The sequence below is a fragment of the Porites lutea genome, chromosome 14 (genome assembly GCF_958299795.1).
Source record: "Porites lutea chromosome 14, jaPorLute2.1, whole genome shotgun sequence".
Classification (NCBI taxonomy): Eukaryota; Metazoa; Cnidaria; class Anthozoa; order Scleractinia; family Poritidae; genus Porites; species Porites lutea.
Genome location: NC_133214.1, coordinates 2,912,203 through 2,929,935, shown reverse-complemented (window position 1 = coordinate 2,929,935; position 17,733 = coordinate 2,912,203). Strand labels below are relative to the sequence as shown.

General features: G+C 40.5%; 3 protein-coding genes across 3 annotated transcripts; 2 read left to right on the top strand and 1 right to left on the bottom strand.

The window, feature by feature from the left end:
* Positions 1-1,002: 1,002 nt before the first annotated feature.
* LOC140924878 (uncharacterized) lies at positions 1,003-3,155 on the top strand. The gene has a single exon (XM_073374869.1). It carries the CDS (start codon positions 1,010-1,012, stop codon positions 3,071-3,073), a length of 2,064 nt encoding a protein of 687 aa, XP_073230970.1. The 5' UTR covers positions 1,003-1,009; the 3' UTR covers positions 3,074-3,155.
* Positions 3,156-4,507: 1,352 nt separating this feature from the next.
* Positions 4,508-14,692, bottom strand: LOC140924422 (cyclin-dependent kinase-like 4). Its single transcript, XM_073374454.1, has 11 exons — positions 14,516-14,692; positions 14,083-14,368; positions 13,388-13,509; positions 12,418-12,490; positions 10,370-10,460; positions 9,387-9,584; positions 8,583-8,665; positions 8,334-8,387; positions 7,973-8,089; positions 7,274-7,361; positions 4,508-6,244 (listed from the first exon to the last, which is right to left on the bottom strand). The coding sequence occupies exons 2-11, from the start codon at positions 14,248-14,250 to the stop codon at positions 6,186-6,188; spliced, it is 1,053 nt and encodes a 350-aa protein (XP_073230555.1). The 5' UTR covers positions 14,251-14,368; positions 14,516-14,692; the 3' UTR covers positions 4,508-6,185.
* Positions 14,693-15,661: 969 nt separating this feature from the next.
* On the top strand, positions 15,662-16,710 carry LOC140925238 (RING finger protein 151-like). Its single transcript, XM_073375229.1, has one exon. It carries the CDS (start codon positions 15,725-15,727, stop codon positions 16,607-16,609), a length of 885 nt encoding a protein of 294 aa, XP_073231330.1. The 5' UTR covers positions 15,662-15,724; the 3' UTR covers positions 16,610-16,710.
* The last annotated feature ends 1,023 nt before the right edge of the window (positions 16,711-17,733 follow it).

Genomic DNA, 17,733 nt, shown 5'->3' with positions numbered 1-17,733 from the left:
CCTACTTATGAACCAGTTTGACCTTGACCTTAACACAATAATGTAGTGATTAGCACCGTCTTGTAGCAAAAACGAAAAGCAAATGCTGGCCCAAATAACAATCACTTCTCTCCACCTTTACTGAAGAAGCCATTTCCTCAAGCAGTCGATCGATCTCTACAAGATTGGATAAGGATTGGAACCTGCCCAGGTATGTGTGATATATCTCTTTTCAAATACAGTGAGCTAAGAGAATGACTGTGGGACTATCCATTTACTCACAGTTAAAAAGAACTGTGGAAAATTACAGATATAATTTTGTCAACTACCAGAAAACGGAAAGTATTAAACTGTTACATAGATTTCGGCATTAAAATACTCACATTAAAGGTTTCCATCCGCAGAATGAGATTTAAAAGTTAGAATTTGACTCTAAAGTGGGAGAGTTAACTCTTTTCTGTGTGGACTTGTTATTTCTGGAAAACTTTTGTTGGATAGTTCCTGCCCTAAGTGTTCTCTTATTACATTAATAGCTACTTGGCTAGAAATTAACACTTTCGTTTACTCCACCAAGTGGAAGTAAGATCGACATGTCTACTTCAAACTTTTGAATCTGTGGATTAATAATCTATAGTGCATGAGATCATTCAGATGAAACCACTTTGAAAGAACTTCGACAGGAGACTATTTGGTTTTCCGTGCTTCACATGCATGACTCTCTCACAACATGTTTTTATAGCAGTACAAGAATTCGAATCAATTAAGCTGCAAATACGTACCCCTGCATAAGCCGCCTGTTGCAGATAAGGCTTAGATAACTTCTGCAAGAAGTGAAATAACATCTATTCCTGAGGATGGGTTTTACATATAATTTCTTGGTCTTCGTTCGGAAACTTTTTTGATTAAGGCGGTAACATTTACGCAACATTTTAAAGCAAAACGAAACTGCGCTGTAATAGTTTATAGGTCAGAATTAACTTGGCTTGCTACTATGTCCTCGCCATAACCCTTTTATTGTATTTTTACAGATATGGCACTAGCACTCAAAGTTTTGCTCCTAACCGCCACAGTTGCAACACACATCGCAGTAAGTGACGCTAAACTCTCAGAAATGGAGTCATTTCGCCAGATACTGGGCGCTCTGTCGCGCCAGGTTATGATGCAACAAATGTTCGTTGAAGAACGTATCCGATCTGATGGCGACTCTGGGGTGAAACAAGTACGCGTTAGCAGAAGTGGGTCCCGAAACTACTTCTCAGAAGCACATGGTGACGCTGGAAGACTCTTAGCCATTCATGAGCACGCCAATAACGTTCGCACTGTTGGGCTCGGAGAATTCATTGCAGTTCTCAATGGAGTGGAATTCAGGACCAGGCACAACGACTTCCGAACCTTCATGCCTAGCAGAACCAGTAAAGAATATCACAAAACAGAGCCGATTCCATTTCCAGACGTCCCGCCAGCGGTGAAAAACAAACCCACTGTGGACGAGCAGATAGCTGAGATGCGCGAATGGTTCAAGGCCTGGAAAGATCAAGATCATAGCGTAAGAGATTACAGAAAGTATTTCAAGCCAATACTCTGCTACTTAGAAGGCGCATGGACCACAGCAACAAAGGACATCGATGAGCCGTTCGATAGTGACAGGCACTTTATCGATGCAAAAACCTGGTTCGAACTGCAAGAGAAAGTCCGATTTACTTCTTACACTGGAAGGAAAGACAACCTTGAGAACTTTTCCTTCCTGCCCACGACAATCATTGACATCATCAACGGAACACTTCCAGTCTTTGCGCAGTGGAATTACCGTATTCTATGCCATCCAATCAGCCGCGACATTCCGTTGAACAGGTTCCGTTTAGTTGACGAGTTCCATGCAAGGCTTCCCCTGCAAAGGGTGTACAACGAGCAGAAATATAGCAGAGCTGCAAGATTCCAACTTAACCCTAAAGACTCCGACGAGTGGTCCGACGAGAGTTTCAACAGACCGCAGTATACGCTGTTAGATGAGATAATGAGTGAGATTCCTGGAAAAGACAACTATCCCGGTAATCTGACTGATGAAGCCTTTGACCTGCCTGCCCACTCCATGGACCCTGACAAAAAGGGAAAGCTGAACTCCGCTTACTATCATCGCTGGTTCAGGGTAATGGAGAAAGACGCAATGGGTCAATCCATGAGGCGTCGAGGCTATTCCGATGAAAACCTGTTTGTGGCTATGACCACTCAAAGTAAAGTGGCAGGAATGAATGTAAGAAGCTGCAAGCGTTCAAAGGGGAAACCGAAAAACTGCAGGACGGTGCATCAGAAGGTGACATACGCCTTTCCTCTTGAAATAATCTACCTGACGCCCCTAAACCGCTGGAACCCATTTGATATCGAGGATAAAGGGGATGAGAGAACGCCCTACGGAAAAACTGTCTTTCAAGATGGTCGCAACGGAGGTACAACCCCCGAGAAGGCTTACAATGGGGTAAACAGCAAAAAATACTACTTGACGCCATCAGCCTTTTTCTCGGGGAAAGAAGTGGCCACGGACGCCGCAGACACCGCCAGAAGCAGCGTTGGAGTTTTGGATAAGAAGGGCAACGTCAGAATCACTCGAGCCAGCGGAACTCGCATCTTTCTGCCTCCCATAAGTGGAGTGGGAGTCTTGCGACAGCGGTATCCCATAATGCCCGTGCACGGAGAAGGAAGTGCTGTCTGGAAGGAACTAGAGGCAACCAAAGACGTCTTGATGAAGTCCAAAACGTACAGCTATTTCTACAGGGAACCCTTGGCAGGAGGATCAGGTGTTATTCCAACGCAACGTCCCAGTAAACCCCTGACGCTCAAGATGGAGGACGCCACCAAGACTCCTCCAGGAGCTCACAGTCATGAGATCACATTGACACCGGAGGAGGCAGAACGTGCGAGGAGAGGGGTCATCATTAAGATGCTTCTCACATCAACTGGGGCGGGTCACCAGCATAACGTTGATGTGGTTTACAAGAAGAACAAATGGCGTATCACTCACTGTGATGATTATGACAAAGGAAAACATCGATGCCGTGATGGACACGGAATGTGGTTGTCAGAGGTGTCTAATGTTTAGTCCCGCTACCAAACACTGTCACGATGTGAAATGTTCTAGGAGTGCTTCCCGAAGAATAGTGATTAAATGATAAAGGTGAATGTAAATCTGGGGTACAAATAAAACTGCAGAGTTGAAAAATCGCTAGCTACTTGTTATTTGCGCTGCTGGAGTAAAAAAGGGGTCTTTCCCTCGGAGCAAATTCGGGAGGGGTTAAACAATCACCCTTAGATCGAATAAACTGGACGGACATTGCAAATTGTAGCAATAAACCTCTAACCTGTACATAAGGGCCTCAGGGGGATTTGCCCTTTTTGAAATTATGTGTACATGTGCACGCGAATAAGACGAAATTTGAATGTAAACAGCTCCCTAGAGTATTATCACATGACCAACATGGCTAGCAAAATATGCAAGCTATAGTAACAGAGGTCTACTCGTAGCAACGTACTATACAATGTGAAATTGCTGGTATTCAGCTGACGCCTCGTGATGAGGTTACAGCGGCCATGCTGGTGGACAAGAACAAAGGCGTTTCCCTCCCCTGATGGCCTCCCACGCTGACGTTTTGGCTCGTCACGCAATCCTTTTCAACGAACGAGGGGGGTGGGGGGGAGGGGAGAAGGCCGGATTGGGAGGCTACTCCGCTGTTAGGTAATTTATTTTTATGCATTGTTTACTGTTTTGGCCACTCACACCTGCCTTGCACGCGGTTGAAAACCAGTTATACCTTGTGGTTTTTGGATATTTTTTGTAGAATTTCTTATGTACAGGTTGCTTTCTCAGTCCTGCATCGTATATTCCACCGAAAGGATACATTGATTGCACCTTCAAAACTTTTGTGCTGTTTGGGTCGTCACAGGACCTCCACACTTTCCACCTTACTCCAATCACGAAGTTAGTCTCATCTCAAATTATAGAAGAGGAGAATTCCCCCTCTCTTAAAGTCCATTCCTGGTTGCACCGCTTAGACTGCACAACCTCTTCAGCGGGAGAGGTTGTTGTATGGTTCAGGGAATTAAAAAATTCAACTCAACCAATTATTCATCTTTCTCGCTGTTAGACAGCTCTAAAACTCTACTTCTATCGACAGGAGAAAGAGAGCCCCTTGTGAAGCGGCGCCTTCTTGCCCCCCCCCCCCCGGAAAAGTATGACACCATCGAAAACTTTGGTAGTACCCATCGAAAGGCACAACCTCGTTTCCAGGCGCGAAGAGCGACCCTGGGAACGAAATTGATAACGACGTGAGCCCGTGTCAGAGTGCAAGGTCCATAGAGCGTTTTCACATGACGTCATGGCGGCTATATTGGTGTGCCAAATTCCAAACCAATTCCGTGGAGTTGAACTCTTTTCCTGTGTAAACGCTTTCTTTTGTTCCAACGAATTCGGACCAAACGAGTGACAACGCTCTATAGACCGGCATTTCGCTTGAAGAAAAAATAGCGACTACAGTCGGATTGTGAAACGTTTTTCTTTTCTTATACAATACTCGTATAATATACGTTTACTCATGCTTATAATTTAAAACGAAACATGCTTTTTAAATGAGTATATAAATATGCATGGCAAGAAGTCTCCTGGAATACATTTTCCTTAAGTTATTTATCGTGCAAGAACCTAACAAGAGCGCAGCCCAATGATACTTGCAAAAAAACGTATTTTACAGAGAGCGCGTAAAAGAATCCTTCAGTTATTTTAGCCACCCTTTAAAGATGAAATACGACGACTGACGAGAACTACTCTTCATGAGTGCGTACAGTGTATTTATGACACTGAAAAACTAAAACATTGAGAATTGAATGGATTTCCTGTCTCCGACTAACCCCCCCCCCTCCCCACCCCAAATATTAAGTATTACGGAACATTGATTATTGTAGACTTTAGCTGAAATCCTTAACCCTAACGGGGTGTAGCTAGGATCTCTCAAGGGGGGAGGGAATCTTTTCGTGGGAGGAAGGGACAAGCCTACAAAATAGCTGCACACTTGAGATGAGTCACGCGGCGAGAGGGACCGTCTATATAAAACCAAAGTTTGGTCCATACAAGAATTACGGACAAAAATCTTTGATACAAAGAAATTGTTTTTAAAAAAGTTGTCTTTCAAACGATGGTTTTTGAAATATTTGGACACGAAATGGCCGAGGTACGGACACTCGAAGAGAATGAAGTTTAGGATTTCAGCGTCGACTTTGGTTATTCACGGAAATGGTAAGGATACCTCTCACGGGGGAGGGGGGGGGGGGGTTGGGGACGGAAGAGCACTCCAGGACCCTCCTCGCTACACCCCGGCCTTAAAAATGTGACCTTTAAGAGATCAGCACTTTCCTATGACTGTTTATTCCTCACTTCAGAAACTCTATGGAGAATGGGTACAAGCTTTAGGTGCAGTGATTTCTGGAAATGTTTGGCTGGACAAGCGTTAGTTATGATTGGTCGATGGTATTCACCAGTCGTAAGTACATGTAACGCTTATCGCCCAGAAATGGTTGTGCTAAGAGCTTGTACAGGAGCTGTCCTAGCTTGTACTACTTCCTGTTATAGTTTCTAGATAGGGGAATTACGCTGTACATGGTGTTTCATAAACTTTCAATAACATTAACCACGACTATTTAAACACTAGATGTATATTTCTTTGGTACAGCTATTTTTTCTTGTTATGTTACAAAATAATAATTTGAGATTTAAAAATTGTTGTTTCTTTTTCTTTGGCAGTAAACGATTTAATTTTAAAAGCATAACAAACCCCTAATCATGATTCTTAATGCTATAGAGCTGGAAATTTTTCCCACAAGCGCGCTCTCATTGGTTACTTCGAGGTCACATGACATCCGACAATAAAACTGTTTCCTGCCAAAGTCTTTGAGCGGACAACACTGCAAAATCTATGACGTCAGAGGGTAACAGTGCACTGTTGCCCGCGAATGATGACCGACGACTGCCGTTACAGCGATGTTTAATGAATTTCCAGCTTCAAAATTTCCAGCTATAATTATAACAAATCACTGAAAGACTGGCCACGAGGGAAACAGTTAATCCCTCGCATCAGTCATTTAGTGTTTATTATTCATGCATACATAGTCCATCGAATGAAAATAATGTCGTCTATACATGTACATTAAGAAGTTATGGAGGTTTAAATTGAAGGCAAATGATCCATGAGCTTGCTATGTTTTACTTTGTCCTTGTTTTTGTCTAACGAAAAAAAAAAGAGAAATCTTTACTAATTAAAATTTGTCAAAATAAAAAATGCTGTTCATGTTTGCCGTAAACAAGATTAATTTTTTTATATAAAGGAAGACGCAAGAGTTAGTTGCCCTCTAGATGGACTGAGAAAGCCAAGCGCGAAGAGCGAAAAATGCGAGCAAAGCCGAACAATCACTTACAATAACTGAGCGATTTCTCGCGCACTGATTGGTCGAGAGCTAAAGTCGATAAGAGTACAGAAGATGGTAATGACGTGATGGTGTGGCAATTTTTTTTGTTAATGCAGTAACTCGAGTTTTTAACACGTCGATAAGAGTACAGACCATGGAGAACTGTCGTCGATTTGTTAAATTAAAAGTTATCACAATACTTTCGTTACTCATTACCAGCGGCTACCGTACCTTTAGTATAGAATGAAGGCGACCACTCATCATTGACAGCGTAGAGAAAAATGATAGTAAGGTTTTTTCTCTTTCAAGAAAGCCAAATTTTTGCATTTACATGGGCAAGTTTAGAAAACCTTGAATTAAAACAACCAGCACAACTACAATAACAGATTCAACAACTCTGCACGTGCATGACATTTTTGCTGTCGTCGTCGTAGTGAAAAGGGAGCTTAGGCAAGCACCACCACGATGAAAATGAATTCACGTTCTTTCAAACTTTCTCGCGTCCATTTGGACTCGCTCAATTTGTCAAATGTAGGCGAGTTTTCCCGCAGTGGAATTCTTAAAGGACTTTATCCAGGTTCAAAAAGAGAGAGGAAAATTCGTCGTCAAATGTTAACGTCTTCTCTAAAACGTCGCATTGGGAGGTTTCAAATCGTAGTCGTGCAGTGAACGTGAAAGAAATGTACTAAAAAGCGTGATGCACGTGCAGAGCTGTTGTTTTGCTCATACAACCAGTTGTTTTTTCACGTTGTCGTCGTCGTCGTGGTTGCGTAAGCTCCCTAACGCTAAGTTCCGATTAATGACTGCAAAGAAATGCCATAAAACTCTTCAGTTTACGCTTCCTTACCTGTTCTATCCGGAGCTGGTGATTCCGTGGCAAGCTGAGGTAAGTGATGCGAGGGAGGTTCATTATCTGACGAAGGTTTAATTCGTTGCTAAACAAGCAAGGAAAGAAAATAATCTATTAGAGTTACTGAATGTATTCAATGAAGGCTACCGCGAAGTTCTTGTCGTTTAAAATACTGTGCTGTTATCGTCAAAATCCTCGTGTAGCCATTTGAAAAAAAGCTACTGAACAGAACTTTCCTGTGGTACTGTTTATTATGCTGTACAAGGTGGTTCTAACTTTTGAGTCTGCGGACGAATTCCTATGGTGTGAACGTTCATATGAAAGCTACTGAGCAGTACTTTCCTGTGGTACTGTTTATTATGCTGTACAAGGTGGCTCCAACTTTTGAGTCTGTGGATGAAATCCTATGGTGTGACCATTCAAATGTAAGCTACTGAGCAGTACTTTCCTATGGTACTGTTTATTATGCTGTAAAAGGTGGTTCTAACATTTGAGTCTGTGGATGAAATCCTATGGTGAGACCATTCAAATGAAAGCTACTGGTATAAGGAGTTCTTTCCTGTGGTGCTGTTTATAAAAATATATAAGGTGGTTCGAATTTTTGAATCTGTGGATGAAATTATCGTCTTAAATGAAATGTCGAACTTTTGTGAATTTCTATTGTTGAAACTCTCGCGTTTGGTTGAAAGAACCTACCCTTGTTCTTCTCGTTTTAACAGCAGGAGCTCTCATTGGTTCATAATCATCAAAATATGCATGTGCGAGAAGCTCAGCACAAGTTAGCCGCTGTTCAGGATCCATTTCAAAACACCCCTATATGCAGATAAAATCATAGCAAATCAATGACTACTCTTTCAACCTTTAACTATTGATGCCACAACACCATTGCACTAGAATTCAGCCAATGAATGTATATGTTCTAGTTAATTTTTTATCTCAGGTAATTTTTGCTTTTCTTTTGTTCCAACTTCATTAGCATACATTACCATACCCAAAAAGAAAGGGAAAACAAAAAATACCTGAGCTAAAAAATTAACTACAACATATATCCACATACCTTCATAAAATTCATAGCTGTGCTTGGCAGCTTGAATTTGGATTCTAAAGGATCCTGAAAAAAAAATCAAATTGCTTCAATACTGTGCTTTCATCCTATGCATACAATGCAGCACAAGAATGCCAAATAATTTACACTGGTACTTCTTGGTTCAACTTTTCTCCTACAGCAATGAAAAATGTAAAGCTGCAGCCACGAGAAAAGAGATCGAGTGCTACTGAATGTAAGTTGTTGCATTAACTTTCTTACCATTTCTTTTGGCTCTGGTATTGTATATCCATGATAAAATTTATTTTCTCTGAATATCTTCTTTTGCTTCTCAGTAAGATCACCTGCAAGTGCATTCCCACAAAACATTCGCTTATTAGCATACATGTGGTAGTTAATGGCCTGTGTTCACTTAAAAGAGCAATGCAGCCCTTATTAAATATTTTGCCTGCCACTGGTTTCTTAACCCTTTAAATCCCAGTATCCAGATACAAATTCTCCAAACTGGTCTCTATGCATTTCCATAAAGAATGAGTTGAGAGAATTTGAAAATAGATAAATGCATTTTTTCCTCAGATCAATTCTCACAACCTATTCTCTTGATTGTTTATTGTTAGAAGAAAATTGATGGGACTCTGGGACTTAAAAGGTTAACCAAGGAAAACACTATTTTGCAGGGCTGTCACAGGTTCATCAGTGTTTTACTGTAAAGCGCTATCTGGAAGGTTGAAGGTTCAATTTCCACTGGGGGTTCACATTTTTTTGCAAGCATTTCTTTGTTGTACCTAACATTCATTTGTAGTTTCACTACACTTGGGTGATTGATCATCATTATCGTTTTTATTTTCATTATTAAAAAAGGTATAAAGACAAGATTGGGGGAGTCCAGTATGTGAAGAGACCCAAATTATTTTCAAAACAAGTTCAACAGTTTCGATCGCATTCACTGTTTCCACAAGCATTCATGGCAGTGCAATTTGAGTACAATGCCAGATCCCCAATACACATAAAACCCTCAGTTACACTGTACATGCATTCAGTACTATACATATACTTTATAAATACCTAATGTCTTTCTGATCAAGTGTATTTGATCAAGATCTGATCTGCCTGGCCATAATGGCTGCCCTGTTATAAGCTCGGCAAATACGCATCCTATTGCCCACACATCCACTGGGAAGCTATACTGTACATCGCCCACAAGAAGCTCTGGTGCACGATACCACCGTGTTGCCACATAGTCTGTACACTCATCATTTTTTGCTAAAAATCCAAGAAAATAAAGTAATCAGAGAGAGGTTCCATGATATATTATGAGCATTGCAAATCTTTTAACAAGGTGCCATACTTCAATTCAGAGCCTGTTGTGTTGGCTGAAAGAATTTGCTAAAAAAAGACATCCAAGGTTTATATTAAAACTAATGGTGACTGTTCACTTTACATTGAAGCACAATCAGTTTTTAACAGTTTGTCAGCTATAACAAAATGAAGTAATAAAATGGGAGAATGTTTATTTTTTAGTTATGGGGAAAAAAAAGAATGGCAACCATTAATTTTTCTCTGTGGTTTAAATTTACCTCATTTTCATGTTAAAACCTTATAGGTCACAACGCACTAGGCATTATGTCGCTGCAACATGTCATAGTGACAAATCACTCCATGTGTTCAGGTCAGGAGACAAGCTGCTGCAACAAGTCGCATGACAGTCACAGTGACAAATATTGCTTTGCGTGCAGTGGAGAATTTTTGTGAAAATCTTTGTCTCAGCAACAGAATTTTGTCACCGCAACAAGTCAAACAAATTCAGTCTGATTTGATTTTGTGAGACTTCTTGCAGAGACAAAATTCTGTTGTGGAGACAAAGATTTTCACAAAAATTCTCCAGTACAAACAAAGCAATTTGTCCCTGTAACGTGTTGCTGCAACTTGTCACCCATTGGTTCCCGCCTTATGACATGTTCTTCAAAAATATCAAGTGGTATATTTTTATCAATATGAATAATATTTTTATCAATACATGTATCTGTTTCAATATAAAGTCAACTCACTTAAGATTCTGGCAAATCCAAAGTCACAGAGCTTTATAACACCATCTTTAGTAATAAGAATGTTTTCGGGTTTTACATCTCTATGGACGCACTATAAAGGGACAGAGAAAACACTAAGTTACATGAAAAGATCTTCAGTAGTATACATGTATGTTTGTTGGGAGAAGTGGGGGTTAACATACTCACTGTCTTAGAAAATTGAGGTAGCACACTACTCGTCAAAAAAGGTAAAGGGGCACACAAGCCCCCGGGGGGGGGGGGGGGGGTACTCCCATACATTACCTATACGGGTATGTGCCGCCCAAAGGGGTCGTGATTTTGAAGCTCCTGATTTAGAACGGGGTATCCATTTCAGAAGCGTTTTCTAGAACAGGGTATAATATTTCGAACGCACGAAAGCTCCACTTTTGTAAGCTGCCATTTGAAAGTATTCAAGGACAGATTGCTTTTAAAAATACTGTTCAATGCGTTAACAAGCAAACTGTTGTACTCTTGCTGCACCCTAGAACAGAGTATAAAAAATTGGCCCATTTCTAGAACGGGGTATCAGTTTTAGGGCGAATACTAGAACGGGGTATAAAAAATTGGCCCATTTCTAGAACGGGGTATCAATTTTAGGGGAAATTTTTTCTAGAACGGGGTGCCAATTTGGAGTCCCAGGCGGCACATACCCACCCAAAAAATACCCAAGTGCCTCCCCCGGGCACAAGCCAAAGACCCAAATGGCAAGAGCTTATGCCAGTTTTCTTAGCATGAAGCATCATTGCCTAGGAGTATTGCTACTCCCCCCATGGAAGGGATACAAGGTCCATGGCAGAGTAACTCCCAGTAGTATGTCACCAGTACCCACTTATACACCTGGGTGAACAGAGACAAAGTGGAGTAAAGTTTCTTGTCTAAGGAAACAACGGGAAGGGCGAGGCTTGAACCCTGGACCTCAAGATCCAGAGTTTGAGGTGTTAACCAGTCGGCCACACATGCCTCCATCAAAGATGACCAAAATTCTACATATTTGCAGATGTCAGAGCAAAGGTAGAACTTTCTCCAAAGTTATTTTAAAGACTTTGAGGCCCTGCAGTTAATTCACTGAATTCAATATTGAATTCAATGACTTAAATTCATATGAATTACATACATGTATGGCGTCTGACACAGTTCAAAACTGGATTTGGGTCAGCTCAGCCAAGAATAATGGCTCTGGACCAGCATTGATTTAGAGGTTGGACTTCACAAGCGCCAAACCAAATGCATCCTCTTTTAATTTTAGTTCAGAATAAAGATCGGCATCCGAATCAATTCAGCTGGCCTAACTTGGAATTTGATTTAGCTGATGTCGAGTATAGCGTCTGAACCTAAGTGTTTGTCTGGCTTGGGAATTGAACCCATGCCTACCATGCCACAGTCAGAAACCCAGTAAATTGAGCTAACTGTGCCGCTCATCATAAAGGAAACTACCTGGGGAGGAGAGGGGGTGCTATGACCTGTAGGGGGATGTGCCGTTGGACAGGGTATGGTTTTTTCCTCTCTGTCCTAAACAGGGTATATAATTTCCCAGCTGTCCTAAACAGATTCTGTTCAAATCATAAAAAGGGTATTGCATATGCAATTGATTTGATTTGGTTGATGAAATTTGTTTGTACTTCCAAGCAAACAAACCGTATTAATATAATGTGTATTCGCTCTATTGCAATTGCCAATAAATGGCTTTAAAACAAGACGGCACATATTTTGTCCTAAACAGGGTCATAAAATTGAGGTTGTTGTCCTAAACAGGGTGTATATTTTAGGATCTTTTTGTCCTGAACAGCGTCAGGGTTTCAAACCCTCCACAGCTCACCTTTTCCCAAATATTGGTGGAGTACCCCCCCCCCCCCCTCGCCCCTGGCCCCGAGGGAAACTATTTCCCTATTATCTGTGTTTGCCAGTACATTTCACACTAAAGTACAGTCTGCAATGTACACATTTTTACACCTTGCAGTAAAAAATATGTCACCATTCTCAAAATTTCCCTCTTTTCAAAACATGCTGTAACCTTAGAAACCACTCACTTTATGTTGATGACAAAAGTTAACTGCTTGAAGAGTTTGGTAAATAATACTCTTGACCATTTTTTCTTCCACACTACAAATAAAAAGGAAACAATAAAGTCAAACAAACTCAATTTCCAAGCTTCTGCCAGTATCCAAGAGAAAGATTTGATACCATGAACTTTGTTGGAATGCAGTTTAATTTTCACACACGTTCTCTATGAAAAATCACTCCCAGGTAAATAAGTTAAGAAAAAGAAAAATCTTACATGCATTTTATTTCATTTCAATCGTTTCCATTTCTGTTTTGTTGCAGTAAAAATATGACCCTTTAAGTAAATGGCACTGCTTGTGGCCAACTCAGAAATTGCATGCACATTATAAATATTTGGCAAAGGTATCAGACCAGTTATCCAGGGCTTCTGATACTTCTCGCGAAATCCCGAAACATTCACCAAAATATGTAAAACATTACCAAATACATGTTCGTACGACATATTTGATACTTATCTTGGCCACTGGACCTGTTTTAATATTCACCTCAAATGTTCAAATTTATCTTGAAACTTCGTCACTGCAACGAGCAAACAATGTCCCAAAACTACCAGGCCTACATTATGTTGCAAAAAAACTGGGCACTAGCCATGGTGTCATTGTTATTGGAAGAGCAAATGATTATCTCTGTTACAAAAACCTGACAGCACTGGTCAGATTGATTTTAGTGAAATTTGCCCAAAAAATTGCCATGAAATTGCCTGTTTTTTATTCATTGTTTCGCAGTGAAATTTGCCGCCAAATTTCTTGCGAAATCGGCCAATTTTTTTTGCAAATTTGCCGCAAAAAATCCCGTGAAATTTGACTTTTTTCCGCAACCTATCAGAAGCCCTGATTACCTATGAGAGAGCCCTTGTCCTAAACAAACCCTCCTCTAAGCGACCTACCAATCGTAGGTTTTTCACTGTTTTTTTTTTGGCAGTAGATTTGAACCTACCCTCTTGGATGGGCTTCAAGCTCATTCAACACCGTATGATCACAGTACTCAAACACCATGTGGATTTTGTGTTTTCTTCTAAACACCTCCAGTAAGTTTACAAGATTTGGATGCCGTAAGTTCTAATAAGGAAATAAAAAAGAGATTTTTATCTCCCCTCAAAATATTGTGACACAGGAGAATAAATTTCAACCAAAACTATAAGAAGTGAAATTGATGACTTGACAACCATGGATTAATTATTGATTGACAGCAACTGTTCATTTAAGGACCTACTGTACCACTACCAAGTACAACTGTAGAATTTCTGGGGTTATATACGTTCAATTTAAAACCTATAATCCTTTATTTGCTTTGTGTAGCAAAAAAAACATCAAGAATTAATCCTCATTGGCAAGGTGAAATAAATGTAAAATAGATGAGTAGACTTAAATGAGCTTAAATTCTTTTTCACAAAAATTCTACTGGATTTTCACAGCTTAACATTCCTTCCCTTGGCAGGCTAGAGGTTTAGTACTGGTTGCAATGTGCCAGCAACCAGCAAACAAGGGAAGAAATTGATGTATGGTAATAAAATTTCTGACAAGAGAAACAGACTTCCACCTAGAAGTAAACTTATAAATTATTAAGATGTTCTACCAATTAACACGTACGAATCAATTCACCAGAAGAAGGAAGAAAATTTCAGCTCATACCTTGAGCATTCCAACTTCTCGCATAGCGATTTTCCTGATCATCGGATCATCTTCGGACTCGACAAATTTTTTGATCGCCACGATCTGTCCATTTTCTTTATTTCTGCATTTGAAGACCACTCCATAGGATCCCTCACCGATTTTCCCCAGTTTTTCAAATTTATTCATTTGTGAAACTTCGATCTACTCGGCGAGCCGTTGAGCTCGCCTGTAGTATCAGTAAAATATTATCAACCAAACGAAGTCACAAAGATAAGACTTTAAACGAAGGAGGACGCAGATTGTCCTATATCGAAGGTAGAAACAAAACCAATTAATGAACGGATACGATTCTCTTTTGCGTTTCTAAGCGGCGCAATCAACACAAAAACACAAAAACGTATCGCGCCATAATAAACTGTAATCCTCGGACAACAGCGAGTACTCGACTTACTCTTTTTCACAAAGCCACTCATCAATTCGCGCCGAATAACGCCTCCTCATCCAAGATTTCCCATCATTTGAAAAACAAAGCAACGGAGCCCGTTACTTGGCTGAAATCCAACACGTTACTTACAAGGAATATACCAATATATCATCACGAACTTTCATTTAGCAACTTCAATCAAGGAATAGTGTCGTGACGCAAAGAGCTCAAAGCGCGGCTCCTTATTGGGAAGTCGCCATGACAGCAAATCACGTGCTTTAAATTTAAAGGTCCGCAAGAGTCTTTGCACACACAAAATTCAAACAATTTCCTCTTTTTTTTCTAGAATCTTCGATCTTGCCAGGGTTACGTCAATCCACTTTAAAACATTTGTTACTTTTCTGGTCGAGTCAAAGCCGGATCAAAAAGAAACATAATATGTTAACCAACATTGTAGCAAAACGGTTTATTTTTAACTTTTGATAACAATCCATAAACGGCAAGCACGTATTTTTTCGTTACAACTATTAAATCAAATTCTTCCCCCATGGTTCATTTAATTCCTTTTTACAATGTTCCTTTTTTTTTACCACGCACAAACCATTGAATGTCAGCTTGAAGCGTTTTGCGTGTTTATTACTATTAAAAGTGATAACGGATTGATCGTTTTATGGCAAAACTAAACGAAGTACTGGAAAATGATCCGGATTGCCTTGAATTAGATTTGAATTCCGTCTCTTACATCTACAAATATCAGTCCTCCAGGTAAAACTGTTTTAGACTGATCGAAACAGATAGTGCATGACATTCCACTTCTTCGTTTCGACTGACCACACCTTGTATCGCGCCAGATTCGAGCAAGGAATCAACAGATGTACGTATAGGCTCGATGTTACGAGAAACGAGAAAGCACAGCGATCTTTCATTGTGTATTAAATCATTGAGATTATTTTCGGAGAATTCTACTGATCCCATTCTGTTTATTTAAAAACTTCCTTTTGATTCACGAAACTTAACATGCACCTGTCAGGTGACCTGCTGTGGGTTAATGAAACCACAAGCATCTATAGCCCAATTATTGACACGAAACTTTTGTCAAAAGTGTTAGCCATTGTTTTTAAAACCACGCTTGACCTCAAAACAAATCACTTTGTTTACGCCGACGCCTTGAAGTGTGTATTTTCGCTGTGAAGAATCGTAGGCGGCGAACGTAATCGAAGTGATCTATCTTGCAAAATGGGTTACATGACAAATATGTTTATTTCTCGAGTAGATCACAACCTAATCTGTGGGATATGTACAGGAGTGTTTAAAAAACCAGTAGTGACGCATTGCGGACATACATACTGTGAAGAATGTATTAAACTTTGGGTGACTGACGCGTGCGCTAAAAAGGAGAAAACTTGCCCTGAATGTCGGCAGGAAGTGAGTCTCCCTGGAACCGCGCCTGTATTAGCGTTGAGAGGAGTGATTGAAGGGCTTTCGGTGGAGTGCCAGAACTCTGCTAATGGTTGTCAAATGGTTTTGAGACTAGGTGATATGGAAAGCCATTTAAAGAACTGTGGCTACACTCTCGTCAAGTGCTGCAGTTGTCTTGAAATGATTCCACAAATTCAACTGCACCAGCACCAAAGCAAGTGTAAAGTTGGTCATGAAAGCTCGTTCGACAGTCATCTTAAAACGGAAATAGCAATGTTGCAAAACGAATTGGCCAAGACTAAGAAATCCCTACAAATAGCCGAGGAGACGATCAAAAAACTTCAGCGCAGCTTACGAGATTTGAGAGTCAAAACACGAATCAGGCCAATCAGAGCGAACGAGGAACTTCATCCGGCCTGGGATTCAGATTACAGTTACGGATATTCGCCTAGGAGTGTCATCGACCTGGCTAGTTTTATTTCCCGGTTTCTCTTTGAAAGACCTCCCTACGTAGACCCCCAACGAATTTTCACTTGTCTGAATCGTTGCTATGACTACTATCGTAATTCCGCGGCATTTTGGCAAGATGTTCACATGCTTCTTGCGACAGCTGCTGCCAGCGATTGGTTCACGGATCAACAGCGGGAAGTGTTAATTTCGTGGCTAAAAAACCTAGCACGAGAAAAACTTCTTCTTATCTAAGTCGGTCCGGTAATAATTGCAATCATTTCTGCGAAGTTTTAGTAGCTTTAATTTAACCTGGCTTTAAAGCATTAAAGTCGTTTTAAATAAAACTTATTCGGAACTGCATGGTAAAACCGCTGTCGATACTGAGTAAACTTAGTATGGAAATTAAAACTAATCTTTCGCCCGTTCTGATTGGCTATTGTTTATATTCATATGTTCTGTTAAAGCATTGTACGTTTGAACCTTCATGATTGGAGCTTGCGCTCTGTACACAACTAAGTTTTTACAGATTTTGCTCCTAAAAAAGCGACATTTTAATTTTCTATCGGCACTGCCTAATTTTTTCATGAATTATGCTTTTTTGGAAAACATGCTAAAGTTATAGTAGCTAAAATCTTTTTTTTTTAGACCATTATAAAATTTCACTCTAATTATATATGGCTCTTGTTTTGCGACATAGACCAGCACGTGGAGATTCCTGGGTCACTTCAAGTCGCATCCAGATCCCTATGCGGGTGAGGTCTTCAAGCGCAACTGGCAACTCATAAAGATCGACCCCATCTAGTATCCAACGTATATACAAACTAAATCAACAGACAAGTGAATTGAACAATAACACTGCAAATATGCTTCTCGCCACAAAACAAGCTAAATTTGCTGATTTTATATGCTAGCAGTGCTTCAGTTTCAAAATTTTAAGAATTAAATTAAAAACATGACGAGTGAAAATGTCTGCTTCTTATAACCAATAACAACGTGCTACAAATTGTGGTGGCACAATCTGTCAAAGCCTACGCACACTCCAGCCTCGTACCCAGGCCTGTTCGCGCTATCCGAGTGACCAGAGGAGACTTGGACCCAAGCGAATTTTCCCGACAAGCTTGACAGGTGACGTCACATCCGAAATCGCCGAGGACGACTGGGAACGAGGCTGCGCACACTCTACCTTTCCTTCCCAATACACCCCTCCTTACTCAGTTACGAGGCACGCAAGGTATCGTGGGAAGGGTTTATCCCAGTGCTCCACGTTTCCTGTTTTCCGCGCTATAAGTGGCGCTTAGGGACCAGCAGGGCACAACTCGCTTCATACAGAATTTTGTTTCGTATTTTGCCCAAGACGACACGAATTTTTACCAAAT

Coding starts and splice junctions, on each gene's coding strand:
- LOC140924878 (XM_073374869.1), top strand. CDS start 1,010: ATGGCACTAGCACTCAAAGTTTTGCTCCTAACCGCCACAGTTGCAACA.
- LOC140924422 (XM_073374454.1), bottom strand. CDS start 14,250: ATGAATAAATTTGAAAAACTGGGGAAAATCGGTGAGGGATCCTATGGA. Junction 13,510..14,082: donor GAGAAGTTGGAATGCTCAAG/GTATGAGCTGAA, acceptor TTTCCTTATTAG/AACTTACGGCATCCAAATCT. Junction 12,491..13,387: donor CTTGAAGCCCATCCAAGAGG/GTAGGTTCAAAT, acceptor TTTTATTTGTAG/TGTGGAAGAAAAAATGGTCA.
- LOC140925238 (XM_073375229.1), top strand. CDS start 15,725: ATGGGTTACATGACAAATATGTTTATTTCTCGAGTAGATCACAACCTA.